The sequence below is a fragment of the Notamacropus eugenii genome, chromosome 2 (genome assembly GCF_028372415.1).
Source record: "Notamacropus eugenii isolate mMacEug1 chromosome 2, mMacEug1.pri_v2, whole genome shotgun sequence".
In the NCBI taxonomy this organism is placed as follows: domain Eukaryota; kingdom Metazoa; phylum Chordata; class Mammalia; order Diprotodontia; family Macropodidae; genus Notamacropus; species Notamacropus eugenii.
The window spans coordinates 397,259,560-397,278,020 of NC_092873.1; the positions used below are offsets into that span (position 1 = coordinate 397,259,560).

The 18,461-nt window shown below is 34.8% G+C and overlaps 1 protein-coding gene across 11 annotated transcripts in view; it reads left to right on the plus strand.

Moving 5' to 3' along the window:
- The window catches only part of RYR2 (ryanodine receptor 2), an 826,096-nt gene that overhangs the window by 414,992 nt on the left and 392,643 nt on the right, over window positions 1–18,461 (plus strand). For all 11 annotated transcript variants that reach the window (XM_072637850.1, XM_072637853.1, XM_072637851.1 and 8 more), the window contains 4 exons: window positions 3,502–3,620; window positions 4,104–4,237; window positions 6,037–6,278; window positions 15,856–16,048. In XM_072637850.1, coding sequence (XP_072493951.1) covers window positions 3,502–3,620; window positions 4,104–4,237; window positions 6,037–6,278; window positions 15,856–16,048 — 688 coding nt within the window. The remainder of the gene's footprint in view (window positions 1–3,501; window positions 3,621–4,103; window positions 4,238–6,036; window positions 6,279–15,855; window positions 16,049–18,461) is intronic.

An 18,461-nucleotide genomic window follows, 5' to 3' on the forward strand; every position in this document is an offset into this window, starting at 1 on the left:
CTCCCTCCCCTTTCTATTCATCCCTTTTCCTCCTGCTTCCTGGTTGGCTAATTCTACTTCTTAAAACCTCCTTCTCCCCGTTGTCTTTTTTGGACCTCTTTTTCCAATTGAGTTAGCCTCTTTTTAAAGCTGTTATTTTCCTCAGCGTTTTTTTTGATTCTCCTTTAGTAAGCTGCTAACTTGTTTTTTAAGGTATTCTATTGCCTGAGCCAAGTTTAGGTCCCCTTTGGAGGCAGGGCCCTTGACTTCCTCTGATGGTAAGCCTTGTTCTTCCTCATCTGAAAGGATGGGGGGAGATACCTGTTCCCCAAGAATGTAACCTTCTGTGGTCTTATTTTTTTCCCTTTTCTGGGCATTTTCCCAGCCAGTTACTTGATTTCTGAGTTTCCTCTCCACACCCACCTCACCTCCAGTTCAGCCAAGCCAGGGCTTGGGGGCTGAGATTCAAATGCTTCTCCCAAGCCTCTGGGACTGTTGTTGGGGGTGGGGCTGCTATTCAGTGTGAGATTAAGTTCAGTTGTTCAGGTGGGGGAAGGGCCACCTCATGGGGCTTAGTTCCCTCAGGAGGTTTAGGAGGAGACCTTCAATAATGGATGTGGGCCACTGCCTGCTTTGGGAGCCCTTGTCTGCTGCTGCCTCCACTACTGCCTCCTGAGGGGGCCTGAGTTATGGGGACACCCTGCTCCCCTCTCAGCCAGCTGAAAAGACCCTCTCACTGACCTTTGGTGCTCGGATCTGCTCCTCTTGGCCGAGTGGCCAAGGCAGGGCTGGCCTCAGCTCTGGGTCTGGTGTGAGACAGACCTTTCCTGTAGGTTTTTCAGCTCTCTCTGGAACAGAAATCTCCTCCACTCCATTGTTCTGTGGCTTCTGCTGCTCTAGAATTTGTTGAGAGTTCTTCTTTACAGGTGTTTTATGGGCTGTGGGGTAAGAGCTAAGTCTATATATCTTTCTACTCCACCATCTTGGCTCCTCCTCCTCTAAGGAAGATCTTGATGAGACTGGGTAACTAGTGATATAATCAAGGGTGGGAAACAGCTGGAGGCAATTGGGAGTTATCAGACAATCCATTGTGGGAAGCAAATGGGGCAATCCAGAAGTAACAGACAATGGAGGGCCAGGCTAGGTTAGGAGTAACACATTTGAGTATGAAAGGCCAGATTAAGTGGGAAGATTCAAGGAGAGTTCAAGGGGGTTCCCATAGTCTGTACCCCATCAGGACTTCTGGCTCCCCTTCGTTCTTGGGCTTCTGCCCTTTTTATTTCATTATGGGCTTACATGCTGGACTAAAGGTTAGAACTTAGTCACTGCTTTGCTCTTGGACTCAGAGACTCACAATTAAGTTTCTGAAATTTATTCCTTGCTTGTTATTCAGCTCATTCAAACTGCTTCTCTTGACCCTGAAACTGTTACTGATTATGAATGACAGCTGTCAGATGGCAACTCTTCCTGCATCAATGCAGGAATGCTGTGGTGCTCCATCTCAGTTCTTTTTCATCCTTTGGTGCTGGAATGCCCCATTCCCTGTGCTCTTGACTAGTTTCCATAATAATATTTGCAAACCGCTCTGTCTTTGTAAGTTGCCCTGGGCTGAAAAAGTTATTCACTGTGACATTTTCTTGACTTTCCTCATCACAATTTGGTTTGGAACATTTTCTAAGTTGTGGTAGAATGCAAGTTAAGCTAAACAAAAACACTTCTTCTTACTCCTCCACTCTAACTCTACCCCGTTCAGTGCCATTAGTCTTAACTCAAGAAACATATCATGAACTATGATGGTAGAGTACAAATGTAGTGAGTTCTTTGTACTTGATGGTTCAAAGAATTATTTATAAAAATATTTGAGAATTTTTTCCCCCCTTTTCACCTTTTTTTTCTTTCTTTCCAGTTTCATTCTTAAAGGCTGTCAGGATGACTTTGCTTAGTTAGGTCTCTCACCAAACTTTCTTGAAACTGAGTTTTCTTCCCAGTGCCTCTGTTTTATGAAGCTCTACCCTCAATCCCAAATATACTGGTGATGCCAAGGATAGAGCATGATATTGAAGTCAGGAAGGATCTGAATTCAAATCTGCCCTCAGACAGTTACTAGCTGGTTGACCCTGGACAAGCCACTTAACCTCTGTTTACCTCAGTTTTCTCAACTTTAAAATGAGGATAATAATAGTACCAGCCTCAAAGGGTTGTTATGAAGATCAGTATTTGTAAAAGAAACTGTGCATAGTGCTTAGCATATAGTAGGAGCCATTTAAATGCTTATTTTCTTCTTCCCTTCAGATATAGATTGAATCTGGAATAGGCAATTGGTGGCCTGGAACAAAGAATGCTTTTAACATTTTCAAATAAAATTTCATAGTGTTTAATTATATAAAACTTTTTAACTCAAAGGAGGCGCAGAAAGACAAGTTGGGCCATATTTGGTCCTCAGACTATAGTGTACCAACTCCTGTACTAGATGACCTCTCAAAAGTGCTTACTTTCAGAATCAGTTTATATCCACGTAGTTTGTTATCCTTGGATCTTTATGAAATAAGTTCCATTAGTATTGATATAGTATATATAGTATACATATATAATTTACATGTATAAATATAACATATAGATATATAATGTATGTAATGTGTATAGTATAATATAGTATAGTGTAGTATAGGATAGGATAGAATATTATAGCATAGCATAGCATAGTGTACCACAGCAGAGCAGTTCAGTGATTTAGTTGTGCCGAACTCCTCATTACCCTGTGGACCATAAGTTGCCAATACTCTCCTTGGGTTTTTTTGGCAAAGATTCTAGAGGGATCTGCCATTTCCTTCTCCAGTAGATTAAGGCAAACAGAGATTAAGTGACCTGCCTAGGGTCACACAGTTAGGAAGTGGCTGAGACATTTGAACTCAGGTCTTCCTGACTTTAGGCCCAATGTTCTATCTACTTAGCCACCTAGCTGCCTCCATAGTATCGTATGGTTTTGCAGTTATGTAGCATAGTGTATATATATATATATATATGTATATATATATATACACACACACATATATCTTTACATAAATATGTAGATTATATAAATAACACATTTTGTGTGAAATGTCTTACTGTTGTTCATTCATTTTCTTTTTAAACTCCACATTGAGGCTCATTTCTCAGTAATCACTGCTGGACTATGTTGAGATATCAGAGCACTCAGTATATGTTGACAATTGGTATGAGACCAATTTCAGAATGAGACCAGATATTATATGAAGAACATTCTATCAGAGCCATAGCCCATGGTGAGAACCAGTCAGTCTTGATAAACTTTTGAAGAAGTGATAGTTTGCATGTAGGAGGAGACAAATATAAAATTAAAATAATTTACTAAAGCATATGCTTAATTTTCTCAGTCTACTTCATCTTTCTTGGGGACTGTATTTCCTTTGGTTATCTTGTTTCTAAGAATAGATAACAAAAAGAATAGATAAAAGTCCATGAGGTTTTTTTTTTTACTTTTTTCTTTTGTTTTGTCTTTAGGGATTCTAGAGGTTTTACACTGTGTATTGGTGGAAAGTCCAGAAGCTCTGAATATTATTAAAGAAGGACATATTAAATCCATTATCTCACTTTTAGACAAACATGGACGAAATCACAAGGTGAGGGAGATGTATTTTATTGACTTAAAGTGAACTAAATTGTAACCCAATAGAATGAGTGGGTTTTTTTTTTAGCAGTATTACTGGGATTATTTCACTGACATTAGTGACATGTCATGTGGTACTAAGTAGTTTGTAGATTATGTTAAAACATAGGAATGTGATATGTTTCCTAACTTCTAGGAGCTAAGAATGAGACATTGAAAATAGGAAAAAAAAAAAGAAACTTAAACCCCAAACTTTTCCTTATGAGGAACTATTCATTCAGTAGTTTTATAAGTACTTTTGGGAATAATGGTTGTTTGTTCATATTGTAGAGTTCAATAAGAGTTGTATTTTTATAGAGACTACATTCTTGGAAACTTTTGAAGTTTTGGATCTTAGGGACTTACACAGATGTTTGCTACTTTCTAGTGTGTTACTGATTAAATTTGAATAATAAAGAATAAATAAAATGAGAAGAAAGTTGTTTTATTTTTTTAGGTTCTGGATGTCTTGTGTTCTCTCTGTGTTTGCCATGGAGTTGCTGTCCGCTCTAATCAGCATCTAATCTGTGACAACCTTCTACCAGGAAGAGATTTGCTACTACAGACACGTCTTGTGAATCATGTGAGCAGGTACGTTTTTTTTTAAATGAAGTCAAATGATAGACTTTCTAAGTCTCTTTTCTAGAAGTTGTAACTTATAAACCTTGTGACTGAGCAACTTAAAAGTATTTTTTTACATGAATGCTATTCATAAAGTATTTAGCTTACTACTGAAATACTGAAATGATTTGTGATCTTATTAATTCTAAAGTTTCTACCATTGGTGCAGATTGCAACCCATTCATGCCTATCTACCCTACATAACTCTTGTCCATGTACTTCCATACATTTACCATGGGGCGTCTACCTAGATGTGCTAGAGGCCTTCTTTACTTTCTTCTTGCATGATAAAATTACCAGTGAAGCACTCTTGTTTTCATCTGTTATCTCTTCTTCTTGACATAATTAGCCCTTCTCTTTGTATTATAAAATTCCTTGATATTATCTTTTACTCCCAATCTTTGAAGTGACTCATTGATTATGTGTAGCAGCCTGTTCATAATCTTCATGTACCTCTCCACTATCTTCTGTGTGATACTTAGCTTTACTTCTTCAGAGGCAGTTGTATTTCATGACTACCACTGTTAAAATGGACAAATTGAGAAAAAGTTATACCAGCTTAAAACTGAGTCAGAGGTTTTATATCCTTATCATTTCACATAGTGAATCAAAATAAAATGGGTCATCCATATAGTGAAATTAAATTTGAGGTTTTATGGAATAGGTTGATTTTAAAGGACAGTAAAAACATGACAGTTTTCTGTGTTCATAGAAGCAAATAAAATGTGATGATTCATTGTGTCCCTAGATACTATTGAAAATGTGATTAAATTTAATGTGCCAACCTCAAAATTCAAGCATTTATTAAGTGCATACTATATGCCAGTCATTCTACTACATATGGTGAAAAAAATAAAAAAACAAACACAGTCTTCTCCTGGAGGTGCTTCTGTGTTGTGGTGTTCATTTTTGTGATGGAATGAAAAATGGCATCAAACATTGACTGAAAAGGAATTAATTCTACAGTTAGATTATAGAAAGGAAAAAGGTGGTTTTTATGTTATAGTTCTCTTTAACAATAGCATATATCGAAGATATAAGTACTTAAGTTTATGTATTATCCACAAGCAAAAGAAAAATGTTATAGTAGAAATTTCATATTTTACTCCCATTCAACCAAAATTAAAGAATTTTGATTTGGGTTTCCATTATTATCTTTTTTTCTTTTTTGAAGTTAAATATATGAAAATCCTTTGTTGACAATTTTGTGCTGTTTCCTAATATATGACTTAAATATATTGTGCAAAATAGCCAAAGATGTAATAAACTCTAACTGGCTCTTGAGAGTCACTTGTTAAATCTTGTATGAGCATTAAAACCTCAGAAATCAGTAGTCATGTTAATAAAGGATTTATTTATTGTTTCATTGATTGACTAGACTTAAGGAAGTGATAGAGAAAATATTAGTAGTGCAGATTAAACTTAAAAGTGTCTTGCATTTACTTTTTTCCAAAGAAAATAGGGACATTACTAGCATACCACTGCAAATATCATAAGAGGGTAATTAATTGATTAAAAAAATCCAACAACATTAAACCCTTGAATCATAATTTAACCAGTACTGTAAACATACTTTACCCAGAATAGCAAACATTGTATTTATCGAATTATGTTCAAGGTCAAGACTGAATATACTTGTATACTAAATTAGTAACTAAATTATATAGTTTTGATCTCTTCTCAGAAAAGTGTCACTTATGTAAACTGAAAGTGATGATGTTATGTGTATTTGGATTTTTTCAACTGGTATTTTTTTTTCTTCTTAAAAGCATGCGGCCCAATATTTTTCTTGGCATCAGTGAAGGATCTGCTCAATATAGGAAATGGTACTATGAACTCATGGTAGACCACACAGAACCTTTTGTGACAGCTGAAGCAACTCACCTCCGAGTAGGTTGGGCTTCAACAGAAGGTTATTCACCCTATCCTGGGGGTGGTGAAGAATGGGGTGGAAATGGTGTTGGAGATGATTTATTCTCCTATGGATTTGATGGACTTCATCTATGGTCAGGTAAATATCATTTGCTTTTGCAAAGTTCCAGAGAAGGTGTTTTTGTCCTTAATTTTTGCAACTTTATGACACCAATACATTCTACCTGTGGATATGTATAGTGCTCAAAGATCTGATATTTGAAAAATGTATTAACTTTAGTAAAAGCCAAAATCTGTTGGGATAGAGGTAGAAAGAAAGGTATTAAAATTAAAGCATATGTTTAAAAATATATTGCATATGAATAATATGTGTATTTAAAGAATTCCAATTTGTTTTATTTGAGGCTGAAACATTTTTGTCCCATCAATGATATGCTCAAATATTACTAACTTAAAAGGGTGCAGAGACTGTATTGTATTTCTGGCTAGATAATACAAGAATAAATTCAGATATAATTTAAAGATATATATATATGTATACATATATATTCTCATTTCAGAACAATGAAGATGATTTAATAAATTAATGGTTATTTTTTTGTCAAAATCAATTAACTTTCCCCATATGTATTTAGATTTCCTGCCTATGATGTGTGTGTGTGTGTGTGTGTGTGTGTGTGTATATATATATATCTACATATATATGTTTAGTATTGACATTGTTTCATTGTCTTTAAACCTTTTAGTAAAAATATTTGTCTTTTTTCTTGATATCATAAATTTTTATTTTTGCTTTGCCATGCAAGTTCTGCTTTTTTTAAAAGAGTTCATAGACAGTTTTATTTCAGCCTTTTATTTTCATTTGTATGTGTTTGATTTTTAGATGTTTCTTGCCTGTAACACAAAGTTGAACTTTGCTTTCCTCTCTATTTTATCATTCTCTTTTGTTTTATTGAGTTGCTTTAATCTATTCACATTTAAAATGATAACTTTTAGATTTGTTTTCCTCTAGTTATTTGGAATTGATTTTTAACCCCTTTCACTTTTAAGTCAGTACTTTGTTGATGCTACTAATCTGTTAGTTCTGTTTATACTCTTTAGATGCTCCTCTTCCCACAGGCCCTCCCCACTTCCTCATTCATTTTTTTCCAGCTATATGTCAAGTCTTTAAATTGTTAATCTTGCCTCCCCCATCTACTCCTTATTTTTCTCTGCCTAGGTAAACACATGGGTTCAAAATCTTCCCACCTTCCAACCTTTAATTTTAGTAGAGTCCTTTAACTAGTAGAATTCTTCCTTTATATGGAGCAAGAAAAATTTTACCATTTCTGGAGTCAGAGAACCTAGGTTCAGATTTGGTCTCTGAAATATACTACCTTTGTGACCTTGGGCAAATCACTTAATATCCCTGTACTTTACCTTCAACTGTATGTAGTATGAGTTTACTCTGACTTCTTTCTCTGAGGGCCAATTGTGTTTCATCTCAGCCCTCCCTCAGGGTTCTTTCTCTCTTTTGTGCCATTGGCTAAATTCTCCAGCAGGTTTTTTTTCTCCCTTCTTTTAGGGGCGGAAAATAACAGCATCCATTTTATATGACCACTTAATATCAGATTAGCTTTTACAAAGGAACATTTAATTTAAAAATTAAGTAAAAATTAAAAATATTTTCCTTAACACCTTATGGGAAGCACCTCTTCCCTATCCCCAGTATACTGCCCTGTTCTTGGGGAGGCGAAAGGGATTGAGTTCATAGTTTAGCTAGTTCCTATGTAACATTAATCCCATCAAGTTCAGATTCACAGCCCCACTGTACTTTAGACCTGTCTTCTCCTGGGAATAATAAATTATCATTGGAGGCACAGCCTTTTCTCAGAGAAAGTGGCCTGCTAATGTCTAAATCCCTCCCCTTAACCCCCAGTCAAAATTCCTTATAATCTTCCTCTATCTCTTATCCCATGGAAGTTTTCTTAGGCAGTGTGATTTCCTGTACTCTTGTAGGGTCAAGTCTATCCCCTTCTGTTGTTCTAAATAGTCTCTGTAATCTTTTCACTGTTTACCTATAGGCATGGTATGGATATATTTTTCTCTTATTCCACAGATCAGTCTTTTTTTAAAAAGCAATAACCTATAAACATGTTAGAATTGATTTCATTACTTAGTCTCTTCTTGATATACCTTTCTTTTCTTTCAGGTTGGCTTGTTTGTGAGCTGAATAACCTGTTCATCTCTAGTTTATTTTTTTTAATTCCTCTTGTTTAAGTCTACCTTTCTTCATTGATGATTTGCAATCTGCAGTTTGCAGATTTTATTTTGGGTTACATCTTGAACTTCTTAACTTTGTGAAATATACTCTTCGTCCTAAAATTTCTCATGAATACAGAATAATCTTACGTTATTCTAATTGCTTTTCCTTCAGATATGAAGCTTTTTCTGCTGGCGGTTTGAAAAATCTTGTGTGTGTTATTGAAATTGTGGCAGTGTGCATAGAGATGAGGATCTTAGAGACTGTAAGACTTGAGTTCAAATTCTACTCTGATCCATACTGACTTTGGGCACATCATTTAGTTTCTCAATGCCCCCAAGCAGCTCTCCAAGACTATAAATTATACAGCAGATTGCTAATCTGCATTGTCCCTCACCAGGAGGTCCCTTTTGATGAAACCATAGATCTGTTCCTATATTGATGAGGAGGAGGACAATGAATATGAGGAAAATGGTGATGATGATAATTATCATATGATAATTATTTGAAGTGTAATTTTTGTCCCCCCAGGACGATCTCTTTGATTCTCAATCAATGCTGTTTTTAGAAGTTTTGAACAGATTTCTCATTATTATTATTACAGTATAATATTAAGGTTTTTTTTTTAATTTGTCATGTTCTGGGAGAAGTATTATCTTAATTTTTTCTCTCTATAGCCTGTTTTCCAAACTAGTAGTTTTAGCTTACTAGCTTACTTTTAAAAAACATTTTTCTCATTTTTTCCTTCTGATAAAATTTCTTCCACTTCAATACTTTGTATTCATTCTCTCTGAGCTTGTTCTTTGGGGAACTTCTTTATCATGAATTTAATTTTACCTACTGTTATTGTATCTTTAAATTCTGAGTTGAGGGCTGAGTTCTGACCTAAATTTATTCTTAATATATTCTTTTATAAGTATTTTTTGACATATGTGGGATGACTGCAACAATATTACTGAATACAACATCAAAAAACTCAAAATAATTTTAATTATATTAACCAAACATGGTTAATTCCAAGCTGGCTCCATCCTGCTTTTCCAAGTTTGTTGTTCTTTCTTTATGTTGTTTATGTTTCTTTCCATAAGCTGTATCTTTTCCCTGTATTGCATATCCTATTCTCCACCTTTTATAATCCCTAGTTTTCTTCAAAGCTCAGGTCAGGTGCCACTTCCTACATGAGACATTTCTTGATCCCACCAGTTGCTACTGCTCACCTCCAAATACGTAGGTCTTTGCTTATATGTATGTTTGTTGTTTCCTTCAATAAAATATAAGCTCTTTGAGGGAAGGGACCATTTTGTTAATGTTTAATAAATGCTGTTGATGCAAAAGTATGCACACATCTAAGTCAGTTAAAAGTGGCAAGTGCTCCAAGAGAAGAAAGCATCTCTGTAGAAAAGATACTAGTTATAATATGAAATGAGATGAAAAAATTTTTTCTTTCACTTGCCTGAGACTTTACCCCCAAGAACAGATACCCGTAGCCATTTCTGCTTTTTACGGCTTTTTAAAAAAGTTGCTTATTCCATTTTTGAATTCCCAGGTTCTCTAAAAGCACTGAGATACTTTTAAGTTTTCTTCCTCTCTTCCCTTCTAACCTTTCAACCACAGTGAAAGAGAGCTCATTTTCCTTTTTTTTTTAAAATTTATTTATTTTTAGTTTTCAACATTCACTTCCACAAAATTTTGAGTTCCAAATTTTCTTCCCATTTCTCCCCTCTGCCCACCCCAAAACAGTGTACATTCTGATTACCACTTCTCCCAATCTTCCCTCCCTTCTATCACACCCCTCCCTTCTCTTATCCCATCTTCTCTATTTTGTTGTAAGGCAAGATAGATTTCTATTCCCCATTGCCTGTATATCTTATTTCCCAGGTGCATGTAAAAACAATTTTTAACATTCATTTTAAAAACTTTGAGTTCCAACTTCTCTCTCTTCCTCCCTCCTCACCCATCCCCACTGACAAGGCAAGCAATTCAGTATAGGTTATACATGTGTAGTTATGCAAAATACTTCCATAACAGTCATATTGTGAAAGATTAACTATATTTCCCTCCATTCTGCTGTGTCTCCCATTTATTCTATTCTCTCTTTTGACCCTATCCCTCCTGAAAAGTGTTTACTTCTAATTACTCCCTTCTCACATTTGCCCTCCCTTCTGTCAACCCCCCCCCCCTCCCCACTTATCCTCTTCCCTCCTACTTTCTTGTAAGGTAAGATAGATTTTAATACCAAACTGAATGTGCATGTTATTGTGTCCTTAAACCTAATGTGATGAGAAAAAGGTTTATTTACTCTTTGCCTCTCACCTCCCCCTCTGTCCCTCCATTGAAAAAGTTTTTTCTTGTCTCTTTTATGTGAAATAATTTGCCCCATTATATTTTTCCCTTTCTCCTCCCAATATATTCCTTTCTCACCCCTTAAATTTATTTTTTTAGATATCATTCCTTCTTATTCAACTCACCCTGTGCCCTCTGTCTATATGTATATAATCCCTCCAATTACCCTATTACTGAGAAAAGTCTTAAGAGTTATAAATATTATCTTTCCATGTAGTAATCTAAACAGTTCAACTTTAGTAAGTCCCTTATGATTTCTCTTTCCTGTTTGCCTTTTCATTTTTCTCTTGGTTCTTGTGTTTGAATCAAATTTTCTATTCAGCCCTGGTCTTTTCATCAAGAATGCTTGAAAGTCCTCTATTTCATTGAATGACCATTTTTTCCCCTGAAATAGTATACTCAGTTTTGCTGGATAGGTGATTCTTGATTTTATTTTAATTCTAGCTCCTTTGAGTTCTGGAATATCATATTCTAAGCCCTTTGATCCCTTAATGTAGAAGCTACTAGATCTTGTGTTTTCCTGATTGTATTTCTACAATACTCGCAATGTTTTTTTCAGGCTGCTTGCAGTATTTTTTCCTTGACCTGGGAACAGTGGAATTTGACTATAATATTCCTAGAAGTTTTCTTTTTGGGATCTCTTTCAGGAGGTGATCAGTGTATTCTTTCAATATCTATTTTACCTTCTGGTTCTAGAATTTCAGGGCAGGTTTACTTGATAATTGGTTGAAAGATGATGTCTAGGCTCTTTCTTGATCATGGCTTTCAGATAGTTCTATAATTTTTAAATTGTCCCTCCTGGATCTATTTTACAGGTCAGTTGTTTTTCCAGTGAGATATTTCACATTGCTGTTTTTTCATTCCTTTGGTTTTGTTTTATAATTTCATGATTTTTCTTAAAGTCATTAGCTTCCCTCTGCTCTATTCTTATCTCTAAAGAATTATTTTCTTCAGTGAGCTTTTGGACCTTCTTTTCCATCTAGCCAATATTTTTCTTGGAGTCTATGGATGTAGGAGCTTTGACTTTGTTGTCTCCTTCTGGTTGTATGATCTTCCTTGTCACCAAAGTAAGATGCTATTGTCTGATTCTTTTTCCAGTTTTTGCTTATTTCTCCAAATATTTGCTTGAACATTTGTCAAGGTAGTTTTCTGTTTCCAGTGGGAGTGGGAGTGTACTGTCAGCTGCTAGATTTTCCCACAATCTGTGGGCCTAGAACTCCAGAAACAGTCCCTGCCTCTGCCCCAGTTGTTCATTGCAACTGCACTCCTCTACTCCATCCACCACCCTGGAACTGGGGCCTAACCACTCTCTCTCTCACACAGGTCTCCCAGGTTTTTATGACTGCCCTTCCAATTTGTCTTCCGTGTTTTGGAGTCATGAAGTCAGGAAACTGCCACAGGTGCCAGAGTTTCAGTCCCCTTCCTCCCAGGCCTGCACAGGTCCAGTCTGTGCCAGTGTGGCCCATGCTGGACTGTGCTGTACTCCCAGGAAGGTGCAATAGATGCTTCCCATCAGTCTTCCAGGCTATCTTGGGCTGGAGATTTGCTTCACTCTGTCATTCAGTGGGTTCTGTAGCTCCAGAATTTGTTTGGAGTTATTTTTTACAGGTATTTGGCTGAGTTTTGGGGGTCGAGCCCTAGCAAGTCTGTGCTGTTACTCCACCATCTTGACTCCACCCCCAAGAGCTCATTTTTCTTTTGGGGAAGGATACGAAAACTTATATCTGGCTTTGAAAACTGTATTCAAAATGAATAATTTGTTCATTTTAAAGCCACTTTTGAAAAGTTGTCAAATTTAAACAGATCCAAATACTCTTTTTCCTAGTAATAAGCCATAGATCAAAAGAGCTACAACTAGAAGTGCTGGGTAATATAGTCTAAATTTCTCATTTTATAAATGCAGAAATGAGGGCCTGAGAGTGACATGCCAAGATTACATAACTGTTAAGTAGCACTGTCAGTTCCTTTTTATTAAAATAAATTTCACAATTGAAAAATGCACTTAGGATTTATTATTAGCCATTTATTGCTAGTAAAATAGCTAACATTTCATTGTAAGAAGGACATCCTGTGTCAGGTTCTTTCCTTGCTTTGTCCACCTTCCCTTTCCAATTTACCAAACTGCCAAATGGATATTCCTAAAGCACAGCCCTGACCAGGTTACCCCACCCTACTCAGAAACCTCCACTGATTCTCCATAATCTCTAGGATAAAATCCAAAATTCTTTGTTTGCCATTCAAAATCCTTTGCAATCTGGTTCCAGCCTACCTTTCCAGAATTATTAATGTTACTCTCCTTTAAGCATTCTGTGTTCCTCAAACTGGCCTGCTGATCCTTATAAATAAATGATAATCCATTTCCTATCATTGTGCCTTTGCATGGTTTATTCTGCATTACTAGAATATAATCTCTCATTTATCTTGCCTCTTAGTTTTTAATTTATCCTAGAAACAAGGCCACTGGACCTTTTTTATTGGGGTCATATGATGGAACTTTCATGCAGGAATATTGCTTTGGCAGTTTTATTGATGATGTTTTGGAGTGGATTTGTGGCATTTAGTTCAGTTTTGAGGCTGTTGTATTAATCCAGATTGCAGGGATGAGGGACTGGACAATGGTAGTAGCTATGTCAATTAGGAAAAGGAAATCAATGTTAGAAGTATTGCAAAGGCAGAAACAATAAAACTTGATTAAATATGATGGGGATAGCAGAGTGTGTATAGTCTAGGATAATTAGTGGTATGAACCCAACCAGAAATATGTTATATATATTATAAAATATAATTATATAAGTTATAAATGTATATAAATTATATATAATAAATAAACACATATAAATAAAAAGGGTGAGATTTGGGGGATAGTTAATGAATCGTGTGTTGGATGTTCTTCTCAGCTGTCAGGTTGATGTGTATTACCATATGATCCCCCAACCAGTAAGCTCCAGTGACTCCCTTTTACAAATATAATATCATTCTCTCGGAAGCCCTTGGTGTTTATCTTTATCTCTCAGCTCTGTACAGTTTCATTGACTGTCTCCTGGGCCTCCATTCTCTCTGTCTCCTGACTTCTCTGGCTTCTTTTAAATAGCTAAAAAATCTCACCTTTTTTAAAAAGCCTTTTCTTAAAGCCAGTGCCCTTGCTCTGTTGATTATCTCTAAAATATTTTGTATATATCTTGTTTGTACATAGTTGTACGCCTGTTGTCTCACCACCAGACTCTGAGTTCCTTAAGAGCAGAGAATGCCTTTTTCCTTTTTTTGTATCCCTGGTATTTAGTGTAGTAGCTTGGTACTTAAATTCATGTTGAGTGAAAGACATGTTGAACTTGAGATGGCTTTGAGATATCCAGTTGAAAATATATAGTAAGCAGTTGATTTGGATATTGTAGCTCAGGAGTAAGACTAAAATTTGTTATATAGAATTTGAAGTCATTTGCATGGATTTGATAAATGGGTCCATGTAAAGTAACAAAGAAAGAGGGTATAGGAAGAGAAAAGAATCACAGAATTAAAAAAAAAATAGATTAGGAAGAAACTTCAATAACTATCTAGTCTAACCTGTATCCAAAAAAGAATCTGCACTATAATATAACTGGCAAGTGCTTTTACAGCTTTTACTTTAAACATTGATTGGTTTCACAGACCCTATGAACAACTGTGCCATTTTTCAGTTAAAATAATTTTGAAAAATATTTTTATTAGACTTTTTTTTTCTGAGAAGGAAGTGGAATGAATATAGTGCTTCATTATTTAATTTAAAAATTATATTATATCATATTTCTATGATGAATTTCACTATATGCCAAAGAAGTATGCTAAGGGAACTACCATTCTGTGGTATTTCTCTACACTATTGTAGAGTTAAAACCAAGTGGAAAATGTCTTTATATGATGAGATCTTGGACACTTTTAGGTCTTTCTATGAATGAGGCAATAGACTTTACTGGTTTGATATTTCTTCTTCCAAATGTCTCTCCCCCTGCAAATTGCATCTTTGATGGATTCTAGAAAACTCAACAATGTCACCCTAGAGCTAATTTAACTTCTATAGATTTGAATATTGGTAAGATTATTATATAGTTTTATAGAAAGTAAATATTCATTGATGTCATTGAAAATGTACTTAATGTAAAATCTCAGAGAAATAGAAAGAGAAAAAATATTATAAAAATGAGAGCTTTGACACAATGCTGTCTTTGACAGAATGCTATCTTGAATGGAACTAATTTTTTTTTTTGTTAGTTAATTGAAAATATTTTCTCACATATACTGTGAGAATACTCATCCCTGCAGGGAAGTACTTACAACTTTATCCTTAGGCTAGTGGGTAAATTAGATTTATCAGATTCCCTTTCAGTGCCACCAAATGGTGCCCCACTGGACTAGAGGAGGCAATTCATATCATGTGGAAGAGCAATTTTATTTTCATACAGTAATTTAAATGCCAGAAGATGAAACCCACTGATGTCATTCATATTGTTATTTTCATAACTGTTAGTTCTTATTATAATAATATACCACATAGAATGTAATAGCTTTCTTTATGCACTAGATAAATGGTACCCAGTCACACTATCCACTGTCGAAGGATTTGGTATATAGTGGTTCTGTCTTAGATTTTATTCAAGGAAGTTTATTACTGGAAATAGCAGAAGGACCTTGTTATATTGCCATGTTACTGAACATCGACCATATGACTAGTGGTTGTAGTGCCGTGTTAGTATACTTTTAAAATGTTTTGTTCATGACTTAAAATATATATATATTTATTTTTGATACCACCCTTCATTAGATCTCTCCTTTTAACTGAGAAAAATTGTTAAGTAAAACTGACATATTGACTCTGCTTAACAGTGTATGCATTCTGTACCTGTTCTCTTTTATCTCTCTATTGAGAGGAATGAAGTGTACGTCAACAACTATCTTAGTCTGATTATAAAATTTAATCTAAATTAAACTATGTCTTAATGTGACACCAGTGTATTTTAGCGTCTGACAAATTGGTAGTGTTTTAACTTTTGAAATCAGTGTATTCCTATATTTTAAATGTATTTGTCATTATTTATTGAAATCTTTGGGAGTGATGTCAGAAGGTACATTTCTTTCTTTAATATTTTCTTCTCAATAGGTTGCGTAGCACGGACAGTGAGTTCACCAAACCAACACCTTTTGAGAACTGATGATGTCATCAGCTGCTGTTTAGATCTAAGTGCCCCAAGCATTTCATTCCGGATCAATGGACAGCCAGTTCAAGGAATGTTTGAGAATTTCAACATTGATGGCCTCTTTTTTCCAGTTGTTAGTTTCTCAGCAGGAATAAAGTTAGTATTTCTGGTGGTGTTTTTGTTTGCTTTCCCATCTTTATTCATTTATTTTGACAGAAAATTGTATAGCTATTCCCCTATCATCTCTAACCCTTAATTCTCTCTCACTTTTGCATAATTGCCTAAATGCATTTTCTCTATTCTCTGAAAGACAAAAAGGTTAAATTATTGTGGCATTTGACTACATAGGAATGAGCAAATTAGAAATTAGCTCATTTAGCCTAGAGTTTTAGAAATATTGCAAGTCCATTTCTTGCTGTTTGAAGTGTAACATGTCTTAACTATGGACTTTCTTCTTTTAAGCTATTAGTTTGACTGAATTTATCATGTGGTTTTTTTTTTTGTTTTGTTTTGGTTTTTTTAGTTCTCAGATCTTACACTCCTAACTTCTCTCTGTCACAGTTTTAAGGAATATGTGTTATTGTACAAGCACCTTTTTTGGATGGACATTCATGTCAGAATTATTTCAGTGCATGATCTGGTCACCTTGACTGCTGGATGGCAAAGTGAGGTGTTGCCTTGGAATGAGAAAGACCTGAGTTCAAATTTGGTTCCAGACATATCCTAGTAGAGTGACCCTGGACAAGTCACCTAATCTTTCACAGTATTAGTTTTCCTGTCTCTTAAATGAAGGAGGTTGTACTTGATAATCTCTAAGTTCCCTTTTAGCTCCAAATTTATGATCTTTCAGTGTTATCCTGTGCTTTTTACATTTGATATATTACCCCTCTATACATATCTGTGGCAAAATAATGTATGATCTTTTTCACCAAGAAAATAAAAACTAGATTGTCATTTTTTCCTTCCTTCCTCTCTAAAAGAAAAGTGCAAGTTAAAATGGTCATTTATTTTAAAAGTTTTTTAATAAAGTTATTTGATAAATAACACCTAGTTGTCATATGATGACTATTTTAATTATCTTAATAATAATGCTAATATCTAACATTTATGTAGCATTTACTAAGTGATTTATGATTATTATTTCATTTGTTCCTTACAACAATCCTGAAGGGCAGGTACTATTATTATCCTCATTTTACAGGTAAGAAAACTAAGGCAAATAGATGTTGTGACTTGCCTAGAGTCACACAACCAGTAAATTCCTAAGGCCAAATTTGAGTTTGCAAGCCCAGCACTTTATCCACTGTGCCACCTACCTTCTTATAGAAAATATGTAGGTACCTTTTATAGATTTTTGGTAATATAATCCATCCAAACTTTGCTCAGGAATGAAGCTTAATTTTTTATATTTGCGATGTTATTTGCAGCTTATCAGTCATGATTATAAAGCAACATTTGAAAAGAAGGGAAAGTAGGTAAGAAAAATTAGATTCCTTCCCTTGTCATTAGAACTTTTTCCTGTGTCTATAGGAATACAAACCAATACAATTTAAAAAAAAATTCTATTATATTCATTTAAAGATTTGTCTTTTTTGCTCATTTTCCTCTTTTCATTGGGTGAGGATGGAATTTAATTCAAAGACGAAAATTACAAGAGAAATACAGCTTTAAGGTCACTTTGCAATAAAGCTGTCTAATGAAGTTACAACTGGTATACGGTAATTGGATTGACTAATCACTTTTAAATACTGTATACTTAAAATGAGATACTGAAAGGAAGAAAAAAGGAAATTACAGATGTACAGTGTCAAATAAATTAATATATGGAGAACATTTTATAAACCTTAAATATGTAAATACCTTGTTAATCTCACCTTAAAACCTCACAGGTTTTTAAACCGAGTTTAATTTGGCAAAAAGGGGTGTCCTTCACTTGAACAGTATTGCATAAAGTTCGCCATACTTTACATGCAAGATTAAAATGAATGGAGATTGAAATTTTTGAGAGGCATACCTCCATTTTTGACATAATGATTATATTTGGAAAAGATTTTAGGAGAAGCTTTTGGTTTGAAGACTTTCTAAATGCCAGGAATATCATTACTTTGGTTTTTGGTATTCACTCATTAATATTGGGGCCTTGACAATATTTCATTAGAATCATGATCAGTGAGAAAACATCTAACTTACTCTATATCCTACTTAGCCCAGTACTCTGTCCATGTGTAAACTTAAACAGATTGCTACCAGTAGTAACATCTTATGTTTTTTGTGCTTTATATTAGTTAACAAAAATGCGCTCATAAACATTTTCTCATTTGATCCTCAAAATATCTGTGAGCTAAGTATTAGCACAGGCATGATTATGGATTATTATGATTATAGATAAAATTGAGTTTCAGAGTTTAAATGACTTGTCTCTGAAAATGCCAGTGGAAGGATGCCAGTTCAAATTTTGTGATTTCTTACTCTAATGTTTTTACCACCGCCCCCATGTTGCCTGTTAGTATATGCATGCATGTATGTTTGGGGTTTGTTTTTGCTTCTAGGGGAAGAGTACATGGGTTTC